The sequence below is a fragment of the Xylocopa sonorina genome, unplaced genomic scaffold (genome assembly GCF_050948175.1).
Source record: "Xylocopa sonorina isolate GNS202 unplaced genomic scaffold, iyXylSono1_principal scaffold0014, whole genome shotgun sequence".
Lineage (NCBI taxonomy): Eukaryota > Metazoa > Arthropoda > Insecta > Hymenoptera > Apidae > Xylocopa > Xylocopa sonorina.
The window spans coordinates 3,102,090-3,125,571 of NW_027490090.1; the positions used below are offsets into that span (position 1 = coordinate 3,102,090).

The 23,482-nt window shown below is 33.4% G+C and overlaps 1 protein-coding gene across 1 annotated transcript; it reads right to left on the minus strand.

The window, feature by feature from the left end:
* Positions 1–630: 630 nt before the first annotated feature.
* Positions 631–20,685, minus strand: LOC143431823 (trehalase). The gene is made up of 10 exons (XM_076908774.1): positions 20,603–20,685; positions 12,130–12,246; positions 11,593–11,894; positions 7,370–7,548; positions 5,552–5,733; positions 4,752–4,998; positions 4,061–4,301; positions 2,266–2,465; positions 1,418–1,581; positions 631–1,221 (listed from the first exon to the last, which is right to left on the minus strand). Coding segments are annotated over exons 1-10 (1,716 nt in total). The 3' UTR covers positions 631–1,220.
* Positions 20,686–23,482: the final 2,797 nt, after the last annotated feature.

Consider the following 23,482-nt stretch of genomic DNA (forward strand, 5'->3'; position numbering starts at 1 on the left):
GCTACTAAATCGATTTAATGTTTTTCAAAGTGAAGAAACGTTGAAGAAAAATAGCAACACAGAGTTGTAAACTCGTTTTAAGCAGAAAATTTCGAAAAATCTGATCGTTTTTTAAAATTTAATTGGTCTCTGATTAAGTCGAGAGATCAATGAGAAGATTAACAAGCGTGCTCGCGACATTTCCACCATTTTTCATCACCCATTTACTGCTTTCTGCAAGAGTAAGCGAACGCACTCGTGTTTGGTGGAGCATGAACGCTCATACAGGGTAATCGAATCGAAATCAATGGCGCATTTCATTCCATTCCCTTCACGACACGATAAAATCCCGTTGAACGTTTCGCAAAGTGCTGTTGAGCGAATTTACGACGAGTCAGCAGCGTTTTGCAGTGACCAGGCGCTATTGGGGTCGACCAAACTGCAATTAAATTAGTGTTTCATGCAAATTAATGCAATTTTTCATTGCATACGTGTCTGTCTCTTCATTTCAAACGATTCACACGAAAAAACACGATTACAATAGCCAAATCTGTACACAAAACGCGTCTTCTTGGTCAGAGTAAGAAGCACAAAGTCAGAGCAAGTGCCTCACAGCAACTACGTGGGTGTTTCATGCAAATGGATGCGATTATTTCATTGCAGACGTGTCTGTCTCTTTATTTCGAACGATTCACACGAAAAAACACGATTACAATAGCCAAATCTGAACACAAAACGCGTCTTCTTGGTCAGAGTCAGAAGCACAAAGTCAGCGCCAGCGCCATCTCTCAGAGGAAGACACTCGCAGGCTCGAATTTCGTTTCGAACGCGATCTTCTTCACTTAAATTACAATACTGACGAGCTGCACAATTTTTGGGCTACTTCGTGCACGCGAGACGCTGGAATCGCCATTTTGTGCCGCTCCTTTAGATGGTTAGTCGCTATTGGGTTTGCTCTGCGAGCAAATTTCACTGCTCTCAGCTAATAAGTACTAATAACTACTTTCGCGATAAAGTTAGGGGTTAATGTACAAACGTTTCGCGTGAAAATCCATCGCCTGTGCTCCTCTTCGCGAAGTATTTCAGCCATCATCGATGCAGACGTGATTAATGGCGCGTGGTTCAGGAGAAGAAGTGCCTCACTCGCGTCGAGGGAACGGTGGGTTCTCGAAAACGCTGCCCTGTTTCCCGTGGTAGACTAGATTCGTTGGAGGGTGCGCCAGTGGTGCCTGAAACCGCCATCTTTAATTTCAAAATTAGCTTTTGGTTATTATGCAATTAGGAAAGGTAAAATGTAACCGATTTATGGTAGAAATTGGTTGAATTAGGCTCTTTTACAGCAAAAAACTTTGCCAAAAACGTGAAACTTTGGTTGTTTTCTACTTAAACGACCCAATAGGTTAATAAATCGTTCCAAAATACAATTAATTCGACTCACTATTGTCTCGTCACGTTGTTGTTGGTGTCATAGTCGACGTCCCAGAGGCTGACGTTCGAGAATGCGTTTAGGAACTCGAAGACGACGCCGTTGGTCCATCCGAAGCCAGTTTGAACTGTGTATTCCCCTCCACCGCCGCCAAGACCAGGCACGACCGAGTCGTACTGCAATTAAAACGCTAATTACAGCGGGTAATCAGGAGTTCTTGTTTCTCAAAGGCGATCGCCGTCGCCTTGGTTAATTAAGGCACGCGACGAAGCTGGCACTTGTTAACTTTTCTTCTTTTGGGGCTGGCGATGTTTGCGCGTTACTTGCGATGGCCACGAGTTTCAGTTGTGTCGTGTTCGAAGTCGTCAGCGATGGGTTTGAGGGGTAAGAAAGGTCGAGGAAGAGGATGAACAGGTTGAAAACGAGACTGAAGAAGAAGAAGAAGACGTTGCAGACGAGAAAGAAGAGGAAGAAGACGTTGCAGAAGGTAAATGAGACTTTGCAAAAGGTGAAGAATTAGAAGAAGACGATGCAGACGAGGAAGAACAGGGAAAAGACGGCGCAGACGAGAAAGAACATGAAGAAGAAGTATTTGCAGGTGAGAAGAACGAAGAAGAAGTAGTTGCAGACGAGAAAGAAGAAGAAATTATTGAAAAGTACGAAGCAAACGACAAAGAAGATGAAGTAGAAGAAGAAACAGTCAAGAAAGAAGAGCAATAAGGCATTGCAGACGGAGAAGAAGAACAAATCTCGACACAAAAAGAAGAGACAGCATAATAAAAAATTGGGGTCGTTCTCCAAAAAAATTTACTAAGAATTTTTATTGGTCAACCATAATTTTTTGATGTTTTTGAGCTAACCTTTTCAAACATTTGTCCAGTTTCCACATAGCCAAGATAATTAGCACTGAGCCATCTGGTCGCCAATTCTCGACCAACTTCCATCGCTTCTTTAACTCCAGTCCAGTGGAGACCCATCACTATAAACGACTGCAATGGTGGCCATGCATTGGGGAAATCCCATTGCTCTCCAGTGTGGTTCAAGGACGTTGGCGTTCCTCCTAAAAAACAAGAACAAATCGATTTTAATTAACAATAAACACCAGAAAAAAAACAAAAAAAAAATTAATTTACATCAAAATATTGGCCACCAATGCCAAAATAATTTTTATAACCCAATGAAACAACAGAAAAAACAAAAAAAAAATTATTTTACATCAAAATATTAATTACCAATGCCAAAATAATTTTTATAACTCAACCAAACAACAGAAAAATGAAACAAAAATTATTTTACATCAAAATATTGATCACCAATGTCAGAATAATTTTTGTAACTCAATCGAACAACAGAAAAAACAAAGCAAAAATTAATTTAGGCCAAAATATTGATCACCAATGGTAAAATAATTTTTGTAATTTAATTAACTTATTTCAGAAGTCACAAAGTATCTTCTGCAATTTACCATAATTTTTATATTTAATATTCCCTGCTCAGTGTCGGTTAATTAGCTCGACGTAATAGCAGCAAACAATTTTCGAGACTTATTTAATTAAACGTTTTTAATTATTCACCAGTGATACATCTTTTATCTCTGACCCCGCAGAAGCGTGTTCGAGCGAGTGATAAAACCGAGGGACGATTGTGCGGGTAGAACTGAATAAAAAAAAAAAACGAAAAATAGAGAACAGAGGGATGTTTTTTCGCTTGAGGTCACGTTTTTCGAGAAAAACGAGCTTCCAAGTCCGCTTTGCTAACTGACGAACGAATGGAACGTGGAAACGGTGGAATCGACAGTCGATCCACGTTAAAAACGGAACTGAAAATGCAAAGTGCAGTCTCGCGTGGGACGCAGAGTTTCTGGAAAAATTTAATTATTCTATTTAGTGGAAAATGAAGTTCCACGTGGAGCATATTCTGCATTGCAATCTGAGATCTGTTTTACGCTATTATTTCATATTTTATATTGCTTTATAGAGGAACCAGGATGACCATTGTCGATACTGCGCTCTTCGAGTAACAAAAAGCTTCTTATTTCGTGTATAAAGAAGAATAGCATTCGTCTCTTATCACGATTCCATTCGATTGCATTTTCATAGGAATAACCTTCGCAGATATCAAATTCTTTAGAAGCACCTTCTCTTTTGTACCCTCCTCTGTCTACACAGGGTGGTGAAAAAGAAATAAATCGATACGTTGAATACACTGCACTGTCTGAAAAGGTTTTAGTTAAAAAAGAGGAATCGTTTGAGATGCGAACAACTTAATTTTTTTTCGAGCTCAAAGAATTCTTCGCATTGAAACGATAATCTATATACAGTGTGTTCCCTGTAGTTTATAAAAATTCATGGTGTTTTATTTTGGACACCCTGTAGATTAAAATACATTGTTCTTGAACTGTGAAACTGAAATACCTTTGTAGTATATGAATATTGATTGGTTTTTTTTGGACATGATTTAAATAATCATTATTGAGCCACGAAACTAAATCACAAGATTTTTCTTTTTTTAAAAGCTCCTTTTTTCATTTTTATTATTATTATTATTATTATAAGATATTTAAGATATTTAAGATTTATGTTTATATATCTTTAAAATTCGTTATGATATATTTTTAAGATTTATTATTACAAAATTTATTACTGTGAGACTCACCAAAAAAGCTGTCGATATTCTGCGAAACCAGATACTTAACAGCAGAAAGCGCGTACTGTTCACGTCGATGACGCTGGTAACTCCTAGTGTACAATGGCGCCAAATTAGAAGGATAAAACATATTCCTCGACTTCTGGTTCTTCATATCATAATCGAGCCATATCCCCACCTCTTCGTTCCACAAAACACTATCAATCGCTGTTTGCAGCTGTCCAGCCACCTTCGCATAATACTGAGACTTCTGAAAAATCCCAACAAAACCAAAAAAAAAACCATTAAACACTTCACAATTTCTATTTCATTACACTCAAACTCTTTAAACACTCATTTACGTAAAAACTAAAAAGTGAAATGCACAAATGCATCCATCGAACGTTTCAAATTCGAGCATTTAAATTTAAAATTAGAGGAAGTTCTTATTGAATTAGGAAGAGCAAATTGCAGAAATTTGCTTAAGAAACGATCGATGCAATAATTCCATAATCCCCTGTAAAATCGTGTTACAACATCGTTATTATTCCCTCTCGAAAGCACACAGCTGGAGAGCCCAGCAATTCCCGTTGGAGCGTTCCATCGTGTTACACGATCGATCAGCCACTGTTTGGCCAGCCAATTAACGAATTGAGACGATCGTACGCTGTTGAACAGGGTTCGACTTCGACTGTCTGTCGTCGAGCGTTCCGCAACTCACCCAATTGTTGCCCAGCAGGGTGTGAAATTCGCTGAGGAGCCGCGCGTTTTGTTGCAGAATCGCGTTCAGGTCGACTGGAACGATGTGCTGGGTGGAAATGTTCAGCAGGCTGAGCATTCCATCTTTTTTGTCGCCAATGCACCACCTGTTGGAGAAGTCCCAGCCACTTTCTGCGCCAGCCTTTATGTTGTTGTAGAAGAAGTCCTGCGAGCCTGGGTCCAAGTTCTGAGCCATATTGTAGTCTTCTCTGAGAATTGAACGAGGGATATGTCGATTAATGCAAGTTGAGGTAGTGAAAAATTGGTGAAGGGGGTGGAATAAGGGGATTTTGGGGTGTTATTGAGTTTCTTGTGTTTAAGGAACATTGGTAGTTGATTATTGTAATGTTAGAATGAGGATATATGTGTTTGTTGAAGGCAAAAGTGCTTAAGAGCAGTATGACAGCATTTTCTTTATTGTATTGTAGAAAATATTGAGTAACTTTTAGAATAGCCACCATTATCTCTCAAAAATTGGACTGAACAATGCTAAAACATGGAGAAATATATGTGCGAAATTTGGAAAGTCAGGGTCGTCCCCAAAAATTACTATTAAATAAAGAAGATCATACTTGTTGCTTTGGAACAGTATAACATTACCCTTTTAATGTATCATAGAAAATATCGAATAACTTTTACGATAGCCATCTTAATCTCTCAAAAATTTAACTGTACGATCTTAGAACATTGATAAATACATGTGCAAAGTTTGACTTCTCAAACTCTACCCAAAAAATTGCTATTAAATAAAGAAGATCATACTTGTAGCTCTCTGGTCGAGGCCTAGGACTGTCCACAACATAATGCCCCATCTTGTACATCCTCCCGTTCTTCCTGACATTGATCATCCTCCTCTGCTGCCAGAACGCGAACTCCTTGTCCAGCATAGGAATGATCCTGCGAAGGTAATTGTAGTCCCTGGTGAAATCCAGGTACTTGGAGACCTGTCGAATAGAATAGGCACGTGCAGACATATTGGACAGCTAAAGAGCAGTTGCTAACTACTATATCCGCGGCATAGCGTTCTCCAAGCTGCATTCTTTGATCTGATTGCGAAAAAGGCATTCTTTGGTGCTTTCAACCTAATCCAATGTCAAATAAATGTTACACAAAGCTAAAAATAGGAATTATAGGCTCTAATGCTCTTTACTGTAGGCTGTAGACATTGCAAAGTGTTGTGCAATAAGGAGTTTACTGCTCTAGGAGGATGCACTGCTCTGTGATTCGAAAAAGAGGTGACTGCGAGCTGCAGAAGACTCTCAGTGAATTTTGGAGGACGTCGTCTGACGTGAAAGCCAGGAATTTACATGGCAACGAGCACCAGAACTGCGATGGCCTCCTTGCTTTATTCAAACGGGACCGTCGACAGCGATTTTTCTCTTTTCTCGTGAAAGGCGACGCTTATTTAACGGAAATGTAAAGCAGACTTGAAGTCGCGCGTTGCAATTCAAATGTTGCTCTCTGGAGAGCAGTCAAGAGTTTCTCGTAGACTTTATAAAAATGGAATTAGATGTTTCTAGGATGATGAGAGATGGAAAATCAATATAGCGGTTGGTGGGAGGGAATTTTCGTTGATTGTCAGGGGTGTGGCAAGAGTGGTGAATAGATTTTTAAATACTACTCCACTATTTTTAAAATAAATTCTGAAAAATCCTATATTATTATTCAGCACCATAATTCTCTCTGAAACAAATTAAATTCTTTAAAATTTCTTCAATTTCTAATTTTGAATGAAATCCAACTTAATCGACAGCAACGCCCCCAACTTCCTCAGCACACGCCATCGCGTGTCAGGGTCAACTGGCTCCAACCTCGACGGAATATATCCCGATGGAATTGGAGAACTGACACGAGCATACGTGCGACCAATGAAATTGTAATTGACATTGTAATTAACGCGATTATTAGAAAGACACCGCCCCCCACGTCTCAGCAGCGGCTCGTCAAACTTCCTGTCGTAATTCTCGCTTATTAGTTTGCGCTGCTTCTCGTTTATCGCCCAACTTTCCTTCGAACTTAATGCTTTGGGCTTCGAACAGAGTTTCGTGGCCTTGGATCAGTCGAGATCTTCGAAACGAGATTAAATCCGTGATGAAAATTCTTTCAGGCTAGTTTAGTGTGATTGTATTTTGTTTTGGTTGTTTTTTGTTTAATTTGCGAGATTTGAAATTTTTATGCAATAAAAATAAAATAATAGAAGAAGAAAAATTTCCCAATTTATCTGCTCTATGTCATAAATTTTCTAATTTTTCTGCTCTCTATGACAAGTTTTTCAATTTTTCTACTCTCTATCACAAATTTTTCAATTTTTCTGCTCTCTATTACAAATTTTTCAACTTTTCTGCTCTCTATTACAAATTTTTCAACTTTTCTGCTCTCTATTACAAATTTTTCAATTTTTCAGCTCTATGTCATAAATTTTCCAATTTTTCTGCTCTTCATCACAAGTTTTCCACTTTAAGAAAAATAAAAAATTAAAAACCCAAACACTTTCTCCCTCCCAGAGCCACGACAAATTTATTTCTATGTTTGCAAAGGAAAATGATATATGAAATCAATAGGAAAAGTCATAAAACGTACCATAAGATGCAACAGGGGTGGCTGGCTCCTCATGAGGTAATAAATCCTCCCACCATTCGGCACGAACCCATATCTATCCACCATGTACACAAAATTGTCAATCATCCCTTTGGCAGTTTCATACATGTCGCATAAAAGCAGCCCTTCGATCACCCAATAACTGTCCCAATAATAAAACTCTGTTGCAAAAGGAAAAAAGAAAAAAAGGAAAAACAAAATCATCAATAATAAAATAAAAAAAAAGTAGAAAAAATTTCAGTGCAAAAAGAAAAGTTTAAAACGAAAGAAGAAGTTTTTAATAAAAGAAAAAGAAAAAGAAAAATGTGGATAAGAGAAATTTGTTATTTTAATTTCAAATAACATTAATACAATTGCTTTGTGATTTTTATTACAAAATACATAGTCAATTGATAATGAAAAATAGAAGAAGAAATTGCAATGCAAGATTTATAAATATTAATGCAGTAATAACTAAAAATAAAAGAAGAAAATTCTATGCAAGATTTACAAATTTCAATACAGTAATAATTAAAAATAGAAGAAGGAATTGTAGTGCAAGGTTTGCAAATTTTAGTGGAATAAATTATTTTAAATTTACTAATTTTTCTGGTCTATATTACAAATTTCTCAATTTTTCTGTCCTTAATTCTAAATTTTTCAACTTTTCTCCTCTCTATCATAAATTTTCCAATTTTTTAACTCCCTGTTACAAATTTCCCAATATTTCAGCTCTGTATTACAAATTTTTCAATTTGTTTACTCTCTGTTACAAATTTTTCAATTTGTTTACTCTCTATTACAAATTTTTCAAAATTACTGCTCACTATTAGATTATTAAAATGTTAAACATGTTTCTACCCTCTGTCATAAATTTATCAATTTTCCTACTCTCTAACATAAATTTTTTAATTTTTCTACTCTCTATCATAAATTTTCCAATTTTTTAACTCTCTATTACATATTTCCCAATATTCCAGCTCTCTATTACAAATTTTTCAATTTTATTACTCTCTGTTACAAATTTTTCAATTTGTTTACTCTCTATTACAAATTTTTCAAAATTACTGCTCACTATTAGATTATTAAAATGTTAAACATGTTTCTACCCTCTGTCATAAATTTATCAATTTTCCTACTCTCTAACATAAATTTTTTAATTTTTCTACTCTCTATCATAAATTTTCCAATTTTTTAACTCCCTATTACAAATTTCCCAATATTCCAGCTCTCTGTTACAAATTTTTCAATTTGTTTACTCTCTATTACAAATTTTTCAATTTGTTTACTCTCTATTACAAATTTTTCGATATTACTGCTTACTATTAGATTATTAAAATGTTAAACATCTTTCTACCCTCTGTCATAAATTTCTCAATTTTCCTACTCTCTAACATAAATTTTTCAATTTTCCTACTCTCCAACATAAATTTTGCAATTTTTCTACTCTCGATCATAAATTTTCCAATTTTTTAACTCTCTATTACATATTTCCCATTATTCCAGCCCTCTGTTACAAATTTTTCAATTTGTTTACTCTCTGTTACAAATTTTTCAATTTGTTTACTCTCTATTACAAATTTTTCAATATTACTGCTAACTATTAGATTATCAAAATGTTAAACATCTTTCTGCTCTCTGTCATAAATTTTTCAATTTTACTACTCTCTAACATAAATTTTGCAATTTTTCTACTTTCGATCATAAATTTTCCAATTTTTTAACTCTCTATTACAAATTTCCCAATATTCCAGCTCTCTGTTACAAATTTTTCAATTTGTTTACTCTCTGTTACAAATTTTTCAATTTGTTTACTCTCTATTACAAATTTTTCAATATTACTGCTCACTATTAGATTATCAAAATGTTAAACATCTTTCTGCTCTCTGTCATAAATTTTTCAATTTTTCTACTCTCCAACATAAATTTTGCAATTTTTCTACTCTCGATCATAAATTTTCCAATTTTTTAACTCTCTATTACATATTTCCCAATATTCCAGCTCTCTATTACAAATTTTTCAATTTTATTACTCTCTGTTACAAATTTTTCAATTTGTTTACTCTCTATTACAAATTTTTCAAAATTACTGCTCACTATTAGATTATTAAAATGTTAAACATGTTTCTACCCTCTGTCATAAATTTATCAATTTTCCTACTCTCTAACATAAATTTTTTAATTTTTCTACTCTCTATCATAAATTTTCCAATTTTTTAACTCCCTATTACAAATTTCCCAATATTCCAGCTCTCTGTTACAAATTTTTCAATTTGTTTACTCTCTATTACAAATTTTTCGATATTACTGCTCACTATTAGATTATTAAAATGTTAAACATCTTTTTACCCTCTGTCATAAATTTTTCAATTTTTCTACTCTCTAACATAAATTTTTCAATTTTTTAACTCCCTATTACAAATTTCCCAATATTTCAGCTCTGTATTACAAATTTTTCAATTTCTTTACTCTCTATTACAAATTTTTCAATATTACTGCTTACTATTAGATTATCAAAATGTTGAACATCTTTCTGCTCTCTGTCATAAATTTTTCAATTTTCCTACTCTCTAACATAAATTTTTTAATTTTCCTACTCTCTAACATAAATTTTTCAATTTTCCTACTCTCTAACATAAATTTTGCAATTTTTCTACTCTCGATCATAAATTTTCCAATTTTTTAACTCTCTATTACATATTTCCCATTATTCCAGCCCTCTGTTACAAATTTTTCAATTTGTTTACTCTCTATTACAAATTTTTCAATATTACTGCTAACTATTACATTATCAAAATGTTAAACATCTTTCTGCTCTCTGTCATAAATTTTTCAATTTTCCTACTCTCTAACATAAATTTTGCAATTTTTCTACTCTCGATCATAAATTTTCCAATTTTTTAACTCCCTAATACAAATTTCCCAATATTCGAGCTCTCTGTTACAAATTTTTCAATTTGTTTACTCTCTGTTACAAATTTTTCAATTTGTTTACTCTCTATTACAAATTTTTCAATATTACTGCTAACTATTAGATTATCAAAATGTTAAACATCTTTTTGCTCTCTGTCATAAATTTTTTAATTTTCCTACTCTCTAACATAAATTTTGCAATTTTTCTACTCTCGATCATAAATTTTCCAATTTTTTAACTCTCTATTACAAATTTCCCAATATTCCAGCTCTCTGTTACAAATTTTTCAATTTGTTTACTCCCTATTACAAATTTTTCAATTTGTTTACTCTCTATTACAAATTTTTCAATATTACTGCTAACTATTAGATTATCAAAATGTTAAACATCTTTCTGCTCTCTGTCATAAATTTTTCAATTTTCCTACTCTCTAACATAAATTTTGCAATTTTTCTACTCTCGATCATAAATTTTCCAATTTTTTAACTCCCTATTACAAATTTTCCAATATTCCAGCTCTCTGTTACAAATTTTTCAATTTGTTTACTCTCTATTACAAATTTTTCAATATTACTTCTCACTATTAGACTATCAAAATGTTAAACATCTTTCTGCTCTCTGTCATAAATTTTTCAATTTTTCTACTGTCTAACATAAATTTTGCAATTTTTCTACTCTCGATCATAAATTTTCCAATTTTTTAACTCTCTATTACAAATTTCCCAATATTCCAGCTCCCTGTTACAAATTTTTCAAATTGTTTACTCTCTGTTACAAATTTTTCAATTTGTTTACTCTCTATTACAAATTTTTCAATATTAATGCTCACTATTAGATTATCAAAATGTTAAACATCTTTCTGCTCTCTGTCATAAATTTTTCAATTTTTCTACTGTCTAACATAAATTTTGCAATTTTTTAACTCCCTATTTCAAATTTCCCAATATTCCAGCTCTCTGTTACAAATTTTTCAATTTTATTACACTCTGTTACAAATTTTTCCATTTGTTTACTCTCTATTACAAATTTTTCAATATTACTGCTCACTATTAGATTATTATATTGTTAAATATCTTTCTCCTCTCTGTCATAAATTTTGCAATTTTTCTACTCTCTAACATAAATTTTGCAATTTTTCTGCTCTCTATTAGAAATTTAACAATTTTTCTGCTCTCTGTCACAAATTTTTGAATTTTTCTACTCTCTATTACAAATTTTTCAATTTTGATTTAAGAAGAAAGTTATTTAAATTGAACGAGAAAATTATCTAGATTTAAGAAAAAAACTCAAACCAAGTTAAAAATTAATTTACCTTTAAATCGACCGCCAGGAACGATGAACCCATTGTCCACGTAAATCAGACTGTGCCTTTCTGGATTTTGCGCCACGTCGCTGCTTATTTTCCTGGCGAGCTCCTTCCAGATGGCATTCAGATATCTGGCCCACTCGCGGAATTTCGAGTCGCTGATTCGTTTCAGTATCGAGGGACTGTCCGTCCAGTCTGGCAGCGTCCAATTCACCAGCTCGTTCGAGGAGACGAAGTTCTCGTTTACAAACTGGACCAGCTGACTCTGGCTGGGTTTGTTGTCTGTCGCGTTCATCAGCTTGTCGAAACTGGAATTTAAATGGGAAAGAATTGTTCAGAAGAAATTGCAATGCAATATTTCCAAATTTTAATGCAATAAAAATCGAAAAATAGAAATAGAAATTGCTATGTAAGTTTTCCAAATTTTCAATGCAGTAATAATAAAAAAATAGAAGGAGAAGTTCCAATGCAACACAAGTAAAAAAACAAAAGAACAAATTTCAATACAACAAAAATAAAAAAAACAAAAGTTCTCAAACTTACTTCGAAATAGTCACATCTGGGTCGTGTATTTGATGAAGATCAACAAACGTTTTGCTGTCCCTGTAGATCCCAGAAAGCTGTATCGTCTTCAGCAATTCTCCAGTACAATAAATTTCACTGAAACAAAATAACAAAAAAATCTTAATTATTCATCTAACTGAAATTATTCAAATTATTTTCAACTCTCGTGCGAGTCTTTTCAAATTTATTAGAAGCATCCCATAAAATATAGCACGAATCGATAATCTGGTTACATACAATTCAACCAACTCCAAAAACGGATTATCCAATAATCCGATTTTGCATCGAAAAGTCACTCGACGAGGAATAAACTGCCACAGATTGCACAAATTCCATTAAACTGATCGTTAAATCAATCCACGCATGAATACAAAATTGTTTCAACATTTGCAGGCACAAGATTAAAATTTATTTGGATGCCATTTAATTATTATTACAATTATAAAATAAAAAAAAAGATAGTAGGTATAATTAAACATCCATTAAACTGATCATTCTTATTATCGTTTCAGAAGTTCAAACAAGTCGATTTGCAACTTAAAAAACTGCTATTTTAATTTATTTTTGCTTAAAACACTATTTAAAGATTAATTTAAGTCCAATTTCCATCTTCAAAATTCATTTCTCTCATTTTTATTTACATAAATTTAGCTTTAAACTCTTCTACAGTTCCATTTTTATAGATTTTATGCTTCGAAGTGGTCATTAAAAATAATAATTGCAAACTACAGCTAATAATATTAATTATACATAGTAAATTTAATAATAATAACAGTGTATTGCATCATAAATACCTAAAATAATCGAAATATTTGTGCAGAAGATGAGAGAAATGATGTTTTTAACGAAAATTTTGGAGCTCGAAGAAGCACAACCTTCCTCTGAGACGCCTGAGCGGACACTGCGCGAGCGGCAGTGCTCGCGCTGGCTCGCAGCGTCGCGCGCAGCTTCCAACGCGCGCATGCGCGCGCGGTCAGGCGCCACCCGCGAGGCTCGCGACGCGCAGTCTTCGCTCGCACTTGCAGCGTTGCGGTTGTCGATGAGATTTGTCAATAAAAAACGTTCTAATCTAAACGAACATTGAACTTTTAGTACTTTAATATGTGATTTATCATATTATTAATTAGTTATAGTCTATTGAACTATTCTTTCTCATTGATAAGTCAGTTTATTCGTTGTAGAAGGCTAGTAAAGAAATTTAGTTTACGTTGCCTCTTTTAGTCATTTTTTTTTTTAATGTAAAATGGAATTATCCATTATTTATTGATTTTTAAAAATTGTATTTTAATAGAAACACAGTTTTCACAAATTTATTCAATTAAAAAGCTGAGCAAGTTCACTTAGCATTTGTTTATTCTGTCTTTCAGCCATTTAAAAAACAAAAATGAACTATCTATTGTTAATTGCTTTTGAAAATTGTGTTTTTGCACAGATTTAGTTAATTAAAAAGCTGATTTGAGAGCAACGTTGCCAACAATCTCTTGTTCAACAGACTTGGTCGCATCCAAAGTGAACGAAAATACGTGGTTTGCGTCTTAGCTGAAATCTGCTCTTCCACTTTCGCGTGGATCACCGTGTTTGCGATCAGATCTTTCGCAACTCGAAGTTTTGCGACCAAACAAGCGTTCCCAAAGTTACTCAAACTGCGCTAAGACTTTCGAACGTTGGTCGCTGATGCTTCTTGCGAATTGGATTAATTAAATTAATTGAAAACTCGCGTGAGAGATCGAAATTGCGATTATTTTGTTCCAACGTACCTTTGGGTTCACAAAATTCCCTTTTCGAGCAGTAAATCTCTGATCAAAGTAATTCGAACTTTCCACTTTGAAGTATTTTCAAGTTTTATGGACCAATCCATCGATTTTCGTCCTTTCTTGAGCCTCGTAAATTAAATTTGAGTAATAAAAAAATTTGTACATCGAAATTTAAAGCAGCTGACAATTATTTTTGCTAGAAAAATTAATTATGAAATTATTGCAATCAGAAATGGCACAATAAAATAAATAGCACTTTTTAAATAATAAAATAGCACTTTTTTAATAACATTTGCATTGAAATTTGTTTTGGTCGTTCGAAGCAATTTTTTTTTCTGTTCCACTCGATTTCTGCGGTTTCTATTTTGTCTCAGAGATTTTCTAAGTCCTTATCACGTTCCTCTCGAACGTTCCTTCGTTTTGGAACGCGGCTATTTCGAGGAATTGCCGCGAATCTCGCTCGATCGTCTCTGATTCCCAGATTCCTATTACATCGACTTCCTGGCTCTGCTCGAGGAGAACCAACACGACTCTCTGTGATCAAACCTTGAGATACCTCTGTGCAATTTGTTTCTTTCAAAAAAAAAAAAAAGAAAAGAAAAAATATTCTGGAATCAACAAGGATCACAAGTTGTACCATTTTTTAAAATTCAAAGCTGGCTTATTATTATCTCAAGATTGAAGATTTTAAAGCAGTTAAGAATTTTTCTGCAATTTATTTCTTGAAAAAAAAAAATATTCTCAAATTAACAAGGACCACAGATTGTACCATTAAAGAAAAAAAATTCTCAGACCAACAAGGACCATAAATTGCACCATTAAGATTAAATATTCCCTTGAAAACTCTGAGTAGAAAATATTTAATATAAAAATATTTCATTTCTGCGAAGAAATTGTTTCGTGGCGCGTCTCGAATGCTTCGAATCTCCATTAAAATTGATATTAGGTGTCGGCGAAAGTAAGGCTCGCCTCCTGTAAACACGACGAGAGATTTATCGGTCGGTAAATTGGCGACCTCCCACCATCGACCAACGACTCGCTCGCGTACAACGAATCGCGTTACGTAATGCATATTCATTCAGATAGCGGGTGATTTATGCGACGCATCTAGCGGTAATTGATGTAAATTCTCTTCTCCAGCTGAATCGTTACCCGTTATATAAAGAACAGCCGCTTTTACGATACAGTCGTGGGCATAGCGTTGGATAAACTCGCGTCTTAGTCTCGTGGGCGAGGGAGAAATGAAATTGCTCTGCGAAATGGCCAAATTTTAGTGCAATGATAGCAGAAAATTAAAGAAGAAATATCGATGCAATAATAATAGAAATTGCAATGCAAGATTCCAAATTTCAATGCAATAATTATAAAAAATAGAAGAAGAAATAGTACCAATAGTAATTTTTCAATTTTCCTACTCTCTATTACAAATTTTTCAATTTTTCTACTCTCTGTTACAAATTTCCCAATTTTTCTACTCTCTATTACAAATTTCCCAATTTTTATGCTCTCTATCATAAATTTTTCAACTTTTCTGCTCTCTATTACAATTTTCTCAATTTTTCTGCTCTCGATCATAAATTTTTCAATTTCTCTGCAAGATTTCCAAATTTCAATGCAATAATAATAAAAATATAAGAAGAACCTTTAAAAATCAAATTAATCAATTGTGCCATTTACTTAACTTAATTAATTTTTTTTAACAAACAAATCCATGCGTTTTCAATCTTAAAAAAAAAATAAAAACAGACCCAAAAACTCTTCTGAAGCATCGACTACTCCAAACTATCGATTCTCATATGCAAATTGGGAGAAACTGCCGATAAGAGAAGTCGACATAACCATTCGAACTTTCGACAGAGGAAAAATAAGGCAGTTTCGAGGGTAAAAAAGGAGGCAAAGAGGAAAGTTGGCTAAAATATTCGCAGAAAAAACTGTTTTCTCCTTTCGCGCGATGGAGTCGCGTCTAATGAAAGCCAGGGTCGCATCGATCTGACGTGAAATCCTCGTAAACGGCGATTTTACGATCTGCACGAATGGCGTCTCGTCGATTTCCCATAAATCCTGGCAAACTGGCCAATGATAACGTCGCGGATCGGATTCTAATCGAAGTGCTCGTAGAAATCGCGTTTAATTCGGGAAAATGGCTCGTCGCGACGATGAGGATATTAAATTGTATGCGTGCAACGTTTTGCGCGGGAAATTCAAATTTACTGTGCAGTAAATTGTTATATTATTGTAATAGAATTTTTTAGATAAATTTAATGTTAATAGTTTGCTGAATTTTTGCTGAATTTGCTGAAGTGGTTTTAGATTAGGTTAACCAACTTTCAAGATGGATGTGGCGAACAACAGCTCGCCATTTTGGATATTCTAAGCTCAGTGCTTAGCAGTTTCCACCATTCCATTTTCAAAACTTCAAAATTCTAAAAACCCAAAACAACATCCACAAAAGCCAAAAAAAAAAAAAAAAAAATACCAGCTAAAAATCCACGAAAATCATTAATTCGAAGAAAACGATATCTCTGACGATGACCAGAAACCAAAATCGACGAATTTTGCAACGAACAAAATCAAATTGCTTTCGAATTTTTTTTATTTATTTACAAAACATTTTCTGTGCTTTATCAACTGAATTATTATGATGAACGAGAGTGGAGCGTGGAAACGAGCATTATTTATAACCGTTTATGCAAAGGGAAATTCTGGTCGTTATTAAACTTTCCTCGTTGCATTGATTAATGGCGTCGCGTCGCTGATAAACTCGATAAACAGCGAACGTCTCAGAATTAACGCGATAACTCGCGTTTCATTTTCTACAAACTCGCATCAGCACTCGTTTTGAGCAACAAACACTTCAGAGAAAATTAATATCTTCATCTCTGCGAGATATTTCATTATCGACGATCGATAACAAAGAAGAGATAAAAATATTAAGTCCATCATTGATGTGAGCAAATATTTTTTAAAAGTGAGTCAAGGGATTTTAAATTACTGAAAATATTTTATAAAATAGCAGCAGTTGTTGAAGTATAAAATAAAAATTTAAGTCCATCATTTGATGTAAGCAAATATTTTTTAAAAATGAGTTTAAGAATTTTAAATTACTGAAAATATTTTATAAAATAGCAGCAGTTGTTGAAGTAAAAAATAAAAATTTAAGTCCATCATTTGGTGTAAGCAAATATTTTTTAAAAGGTGAGTCAAGAAATTTTAAATTATTGGAAATATTTTACAAAACATGGACGATAATTATAATTGCAGCAGTAATTACAATTGTTGAAGTATAAAATAGCTATAGTATTTTTAAAAAAATTTAAGTCCACCATTTAATGTAAGTAAATATTTTTTAAAAATGAGTTTAAGAATTTTAAATTATTGGAAATATTTTACAAAATATGGACAATAATTATAATTGCAGCAGTAATTACAATTGTTGAAGTATAAAATAGCTATAGTATTTTTAAAAAAATTTAAGTCCATCATTTGATGCAAGCAAATATTTTTTAAAAAGTGAGTCAAGGAATTTTAAATTATTGGAAATATTTTATAAAATAGAGACAATAATTATAGTGCTCGTATAAAAATTTAAATCCATCGTCATCTGATGCAAGCAAACATTTTTCAAAAGTGAGTTAAAAAATTTTAAATAACTGGAAATATTATATAAAATAGAGACAATAATTCTGATCACAGCAGTGATGATAATTGTTGAAGTATAAAATAGCTATCGTCTTCGTTTTAATCAAGAAAATCCATTTGATTTACGCAACCTCCAATCAAGCAAATCGTGTGTTACGTAACCTCGAATTTTCTCAGTGTGGACGTAGCCAGCTGATTCGACAATCGACTGTTCCATGGGAACTGGCATAATGTAATGTTCTGCAAGGCTGTTCTATCGTTGTTGATAGCCTTATCGAGCGGAGTTTCATTTCTTTTGATAAGAAGACTGAGTTGTTTCAACGATATTATATTCATATTTAATTCTTTTGTGTATTTATATATAACACATCATTTATTTGAATTTTTATATAACATTAATTAATATAATTTTATATAAAATTAATATATAATTTATTTGAGAATTGTTGTATCTTAGAATATAAAATATATTTATTGGGGAATTTATAATTAATTTTTAAAAATATAAATTATAATAATATTAATTTTTAATTAACCATCGTAACTTTATTCTTGTTCGTGCTTGGCGACGCTCGAACCCTTCACTCGAGAACCATTTCTCCTTCAGAAAAACCCATTTCGTAACGCGAGATTGCTCCACGTAAGATTCTGAAGAGAGAAACCTTCTTTTACGCCCCTTTCTTACTCTCAACAGAGCAAATATTCTAGCGAAGGGTTGGTGAACGCGAATTTCAAACAAATAAATCTCCACTCCCCTCTCAATTCGAAGAATTAAAATCGATGCGCAGTATTTTCGATAAGAATATTCTGTTCTGCATCGAAACGCGAGTTATCAGCAGAGAATTGCGGGAAAAAAGTCTGAGAAACCTTTGATGAACTTACGGTTGTGGATGAACGAAGAAAAAGCGATAACGCCGTTTCGTAAGAATGCAGGAAGCGTTTAAGTAGAATCGAGTTAATCATTTAGAAATTCAACATTCCAGAGTCGAGAAAAAGCAACGATTTTGAGCTAAATTTATTTTATCAGCTTTTCAAAAACTCGAAGAACGTTAAAAAAAATTTGTGCTGTTACAAACTATTTAAAAATTGAATTTTAAATTAATTTCTGAGGAATTCAAAATTTTAGAATTGAGGAAAAGCAACGATTTTGCGATAGAAATGTTCGTTTTTGCGATTTTGCTGTTCAGTCGAGTTTCAGAATAAATTGCCACTTCCTGTACAAGTCGTTATCTCGCGCAATTAATTGCAACTCTGAGAACAATCAGACAGATACCAGTTTCCTACTGTTTGTTTACGATTCGCTTGTTGTACTCGTTTTGGAAGCTTTTTTTTTTTATTCTACTGTGCCATATCTATCTTGAAAGTTGGTTAACTTGACCTAAAAGCACTAATCTAGTGAAGTACTATCTTTAGTGGAATTACTTTATTATTATTAAAATTACTGCATTAAAATATATTATATTAAATTAAATATATAATATTATATCAAAATTTACTATAATAAATTTGAATTGAACTTCAGCAAAATTACTATACTATGTCATTATTTGCTATAATAAATTTGAATTGAACTTCAGCAAAATTTCTATATTATTATTAAAATATATTATATTAAAATTACTATATTACATCATAATTTACTATAATAAATTTGAATTAAACTTCAGCAAAATTGCTATATTATACCATAAAATTTGCAATAATAAATTTGAATTTAGCTTCAGTAAAATTGCTATATTATTATTAAAATACATTATATTATATTAAAATTACTAGATTATTATTACCATATTATATCATAATTTACCATAGTAAATTTGAATTTTCTGCACGAATATTGCACGAGTAGCAAAGAATTTTTAAATAATTTATATTTATGTATATTTAAATAATAATAAATAATATAAAAATTATCACCATGTTTAAAAAATATGCGAAGCTCCTACTTGAAGTTGAGTAAACACCAATTGTCAAAAAACATAATTATTTTCTTTAAAAAGGTACGTCAAGAAAGTTCAATTTTTCATGATAAACAAATTAAGTGATGGGTATTTAAATATAAATGACGAGAATGTTTATAAAAAATTTGTGAAACCTCTACTAGAAGCTAAGTAAATATTAATTGTCCAAAAAGATAATCATTTTTGCTAAAAAAGTACAACAAGATGGTTCAATCTTCCATGGTAAACAAATTACCATCATTGTGTGTCACTTAAAGTACCAAACAAGAACCATTTCTCAACTTACAAAAATCAATACTAAAAAAAAAAAAATGAAAATGGTCAGTTTGGTTTACATCAATTAATGAAAGCAAAAGAAGCACAGTACAAAACCAATATCCATGCTAAATCAAGAAACAATGAAACTTCACTCAGATCGTCGTGCCATTTAAATAACCAATCACAGCAGCAAGACACAGTCTCCCATAACAGAAACCAGAATAACATTTAAAGTACCAAACAAGAAATTTCTCAACTTCCAATAATCAATACTAAACAAAAAAAGATTATAATTTCATACGAATTGGTGTGTCATTTAAAGTACCAAACAATAACTCATTTCTCAACTTACAGTAGTCACTACCAAAAAAAAAAAAAAAAATGGTAAGTTTAGTTTCTTATATTAATTACAGCAAAAAGCAGCAGGTACAAAAGGTACAAAACCAATGATCCATTCTAAATCGACAGGCAATTAGATATCCGACTGGTTGGTGTGTTATTTAAATTTAAAGTACCAAACAAGAACCATTCATCGTAACCAATAACCAAATGAAAAATCAGTACCATTACAATAATCAATAGCGACAAAAATAAAAATGGTCAGTTTGTTTTATGGAAATTAATAGAAGGAAGGAAGAAGCGCAGTACGAATTGGTGTGTCATTTGAATAACCAAACGAGAACCGTGTATCAACTTTAAATTGTAATTGAACTTCACTCAGATCGTTGTACCATTTAAATGGCTAAGCAGCAAGCAGGCACAGTTTCCCAGAACGGAAACCCCGATAACATAACAGTGACCCAAACGCGCGGCTGGCGCGTCGTTTTCCCTTTCACTCACCTATCGCAGTCCATGGCCTTGAAAGTGGCGCGTTCGATGGAAGCAGCGCCGGTCAAGGCGAGCAGAGCCACTGCAACGACCATCAGACGTGCACCTGCCATCGCGTGCTCTCCTAAATGAGCCCTGGGGGACGCGCGAAAAGCCTCCTCGGGACGAGCTGAACCGCGTTCGCGGACGAATCGCGGCCGACTGATTCGCGGCGCGCGAGTTACGAACGTCCGCGCATGCGCGCTCGCAGGCTTATTGGCCTTCTTTTCGCCTGTCGAGCGTTCGAAAAAAACGTCCACCAAGGAATCTCGCTCTCGAATCCCTTTGTGCGACGCGGACGAGACTCGCGACCGGTTTTATACGAGCCTCGCGGCTGATAACAGCCGTGTTCTCATTGGTCGCTCGTGAAGACACTCCCCTGGCGAATTCAAGTGATTTTAGGAACGCCAGTCGTGACGCCAGATCAGGTTTTAGGAATACGAGCGATGACGTCTGTTGAGGAGAACGTTTTTTCGTGGGTGAGTGCAAGGTTTTACTGTGAGAGGGGTTTTCAGGGGGTGTGAGAGGGGGAGGTTGGGTGTGGGTGGGGTGGGGACACCGGAAGTGGGCTTCGAGTTGAGAAAAATGGGCCAATTTGGTGAATTAGTTCTTGGTTTTGGACTGTTTTTAGTGGGATTTGAATTTAGTTTTTTGGTTGGTGATTTTTTGGCAAAATTGTCAACAGAAAGATGTAATTTGGCAGTGGTTTTTTTTAGTTTATTGTAGTTCTTATTGGGAATTAAATCTGGTCTTTTGGTTGGCGGTTTTTTGGCAAAATGGTCCGGAGAATTAATTTTGGGCTTTGAGTTTTAGGTTTAGGATTGTTTTTAGTGGGATTTAAATCTAGTCTTTTGGTTGGTGATTTTTTGGCAAAATTGGTCAACTCTGGTGAATTAATTGGGTATTGGGTTCTTGGTTTGGAATTGTTTTTAGTGGGATTTAATTTTGCTTTTTGGTTGAATCTGGTGAAGTAATTGGGCATTGTTTTTTTTTTAAATTTATTGTAGTTTTTAATGGGAATTAAATCTAGACTTTTGGTTGGTGGATTGTTTTTAGTGGTATTTTAATTTTGTTTTTGGTTGGTGGTTTTTTGGCAAAATTGTCAACAGGAAAGTGCAATTGGGTATTGATTTGTTTTTATTTTATTGTAGTTTTTAATGGGAATTGAATCTAGTTTTTTGGTTGGTATTTTTTTAAATGGATCCTCAGGAAGTGTTCTATGGTTTGAGTTAAATGGTTAACTCTGTTGAATTAATTGGTCATTATTTTTTAATTTATTCTACTTTCCATTGGGCCTTAAACCTACCTTTGCTGGCCATTTTTTTAGCAAAAGGTCAATAGAAAAATTCTGTACAGTTAGTTAATGGTCAGTATGGAATTAATTACTAATTATTGCACCTTTATACTTGATATCTGTCGCATACAATTATTTTTTAATTACATGGACTTAATAGTCAACTATGTTCATTCAATTGGTCATTTACTTTGGTATTTATTTTATTGTATTGAGACTTAAATCTACCTTTTGGTCACCATTTTTTTACTAAAAAGGTCAACAAAAAAATGCTATACAGTCAGTTTAACTAAAAAATGATCAATATACAATTAATTACTGATTATAGCGTCTTTGTAGTCGACAAAAAGCAGAGGAAAGACCCTGCAAGCATTCTCACACGCGGCTTAAACTTTAATTCCTCGAAACGTGTCCATTTCTCGTGGAATATCGTCGAAGCCGCAATTTGCTCAATTTAAATAAACTGCCCCTGCGAGAGCAGTCGTTCCGCGACTCGTCGCGTTTACTCTTTATGGAAATATGTTTAAATGAATAATTCAGAGCATCTCGCGCAATGTCGCGACGCGGATGCACCGGATGTCGCAATAAGGACGCTGGAGAAATCGTATTTAAGTGTATTTATTTAACGCGGACGCGGCTTTTTCTTGCGAATTCTCTGCTCCAAATTTGAAAAACTACGCGAGCCAGAAAGTCTATTTGTCGAATCGTTTCCTATTTTATTTTCCATTAATTAATAATTGCAATTTTCTTAAGCACTTACTCTTATTTTATTTTCTACCAATTAACAGAATTTTTATTAATAATTGCAATATTTTTAAGCAATTACTCTTATTTTATTTTCTATTAATTAACAGAATTTTGATTAATAATTGCAATATAATTAAGTACAAAAATTACTCTTCTTTTTTTTAAATAATTGAAAAATTGCAAAAGTGAAGATTAAATATTAAAAATTAATTTTCTATGCACAGTCAAAGTTCCTTAAAATAAAACCAGAGAAACTGAAAGTTTTTCTAATCTAAAATCAATTTTATTTGCAATAAATATAATTCACGAGTAAAAGCTTTAAGTCACAACAGATCCAAACAATTACCACTCACAATATCCCAAAATTACTCATCTAATTTGCAATAAAAAACTCATTTCTCAATTTTAAATTCACAAAACAGAATAAAAGTTCGAATAATTCTACAAAGCACATAAACACATTTATCTTCGCTATTTTCACGACAAAAATATCAGAAACACTCGATAACAACTCACCTTGTCCCCCTTAAACTAAACACATCGTTCAAAACGGGCAATTATTAAATCGTGCTGGCAAAATCGCCAACGACAACGTTTTAAATTGATCAACGACTCGAAACGCACTCAAATATACTTCTTCTTTACATAATTCAGCTGGTGAAACACGCGATGGCTTCAAAACTCGTTTATCGTTTCCTCAAATCACGGTGAACGTTCAAATCGCAGCGCGCGAAATTCAAATAGTCTCGACACGTCCGCGCGAGCGATAAAACGCGTTCAAAAATACTCAAATTTAGGTCAAGAATCCCTCA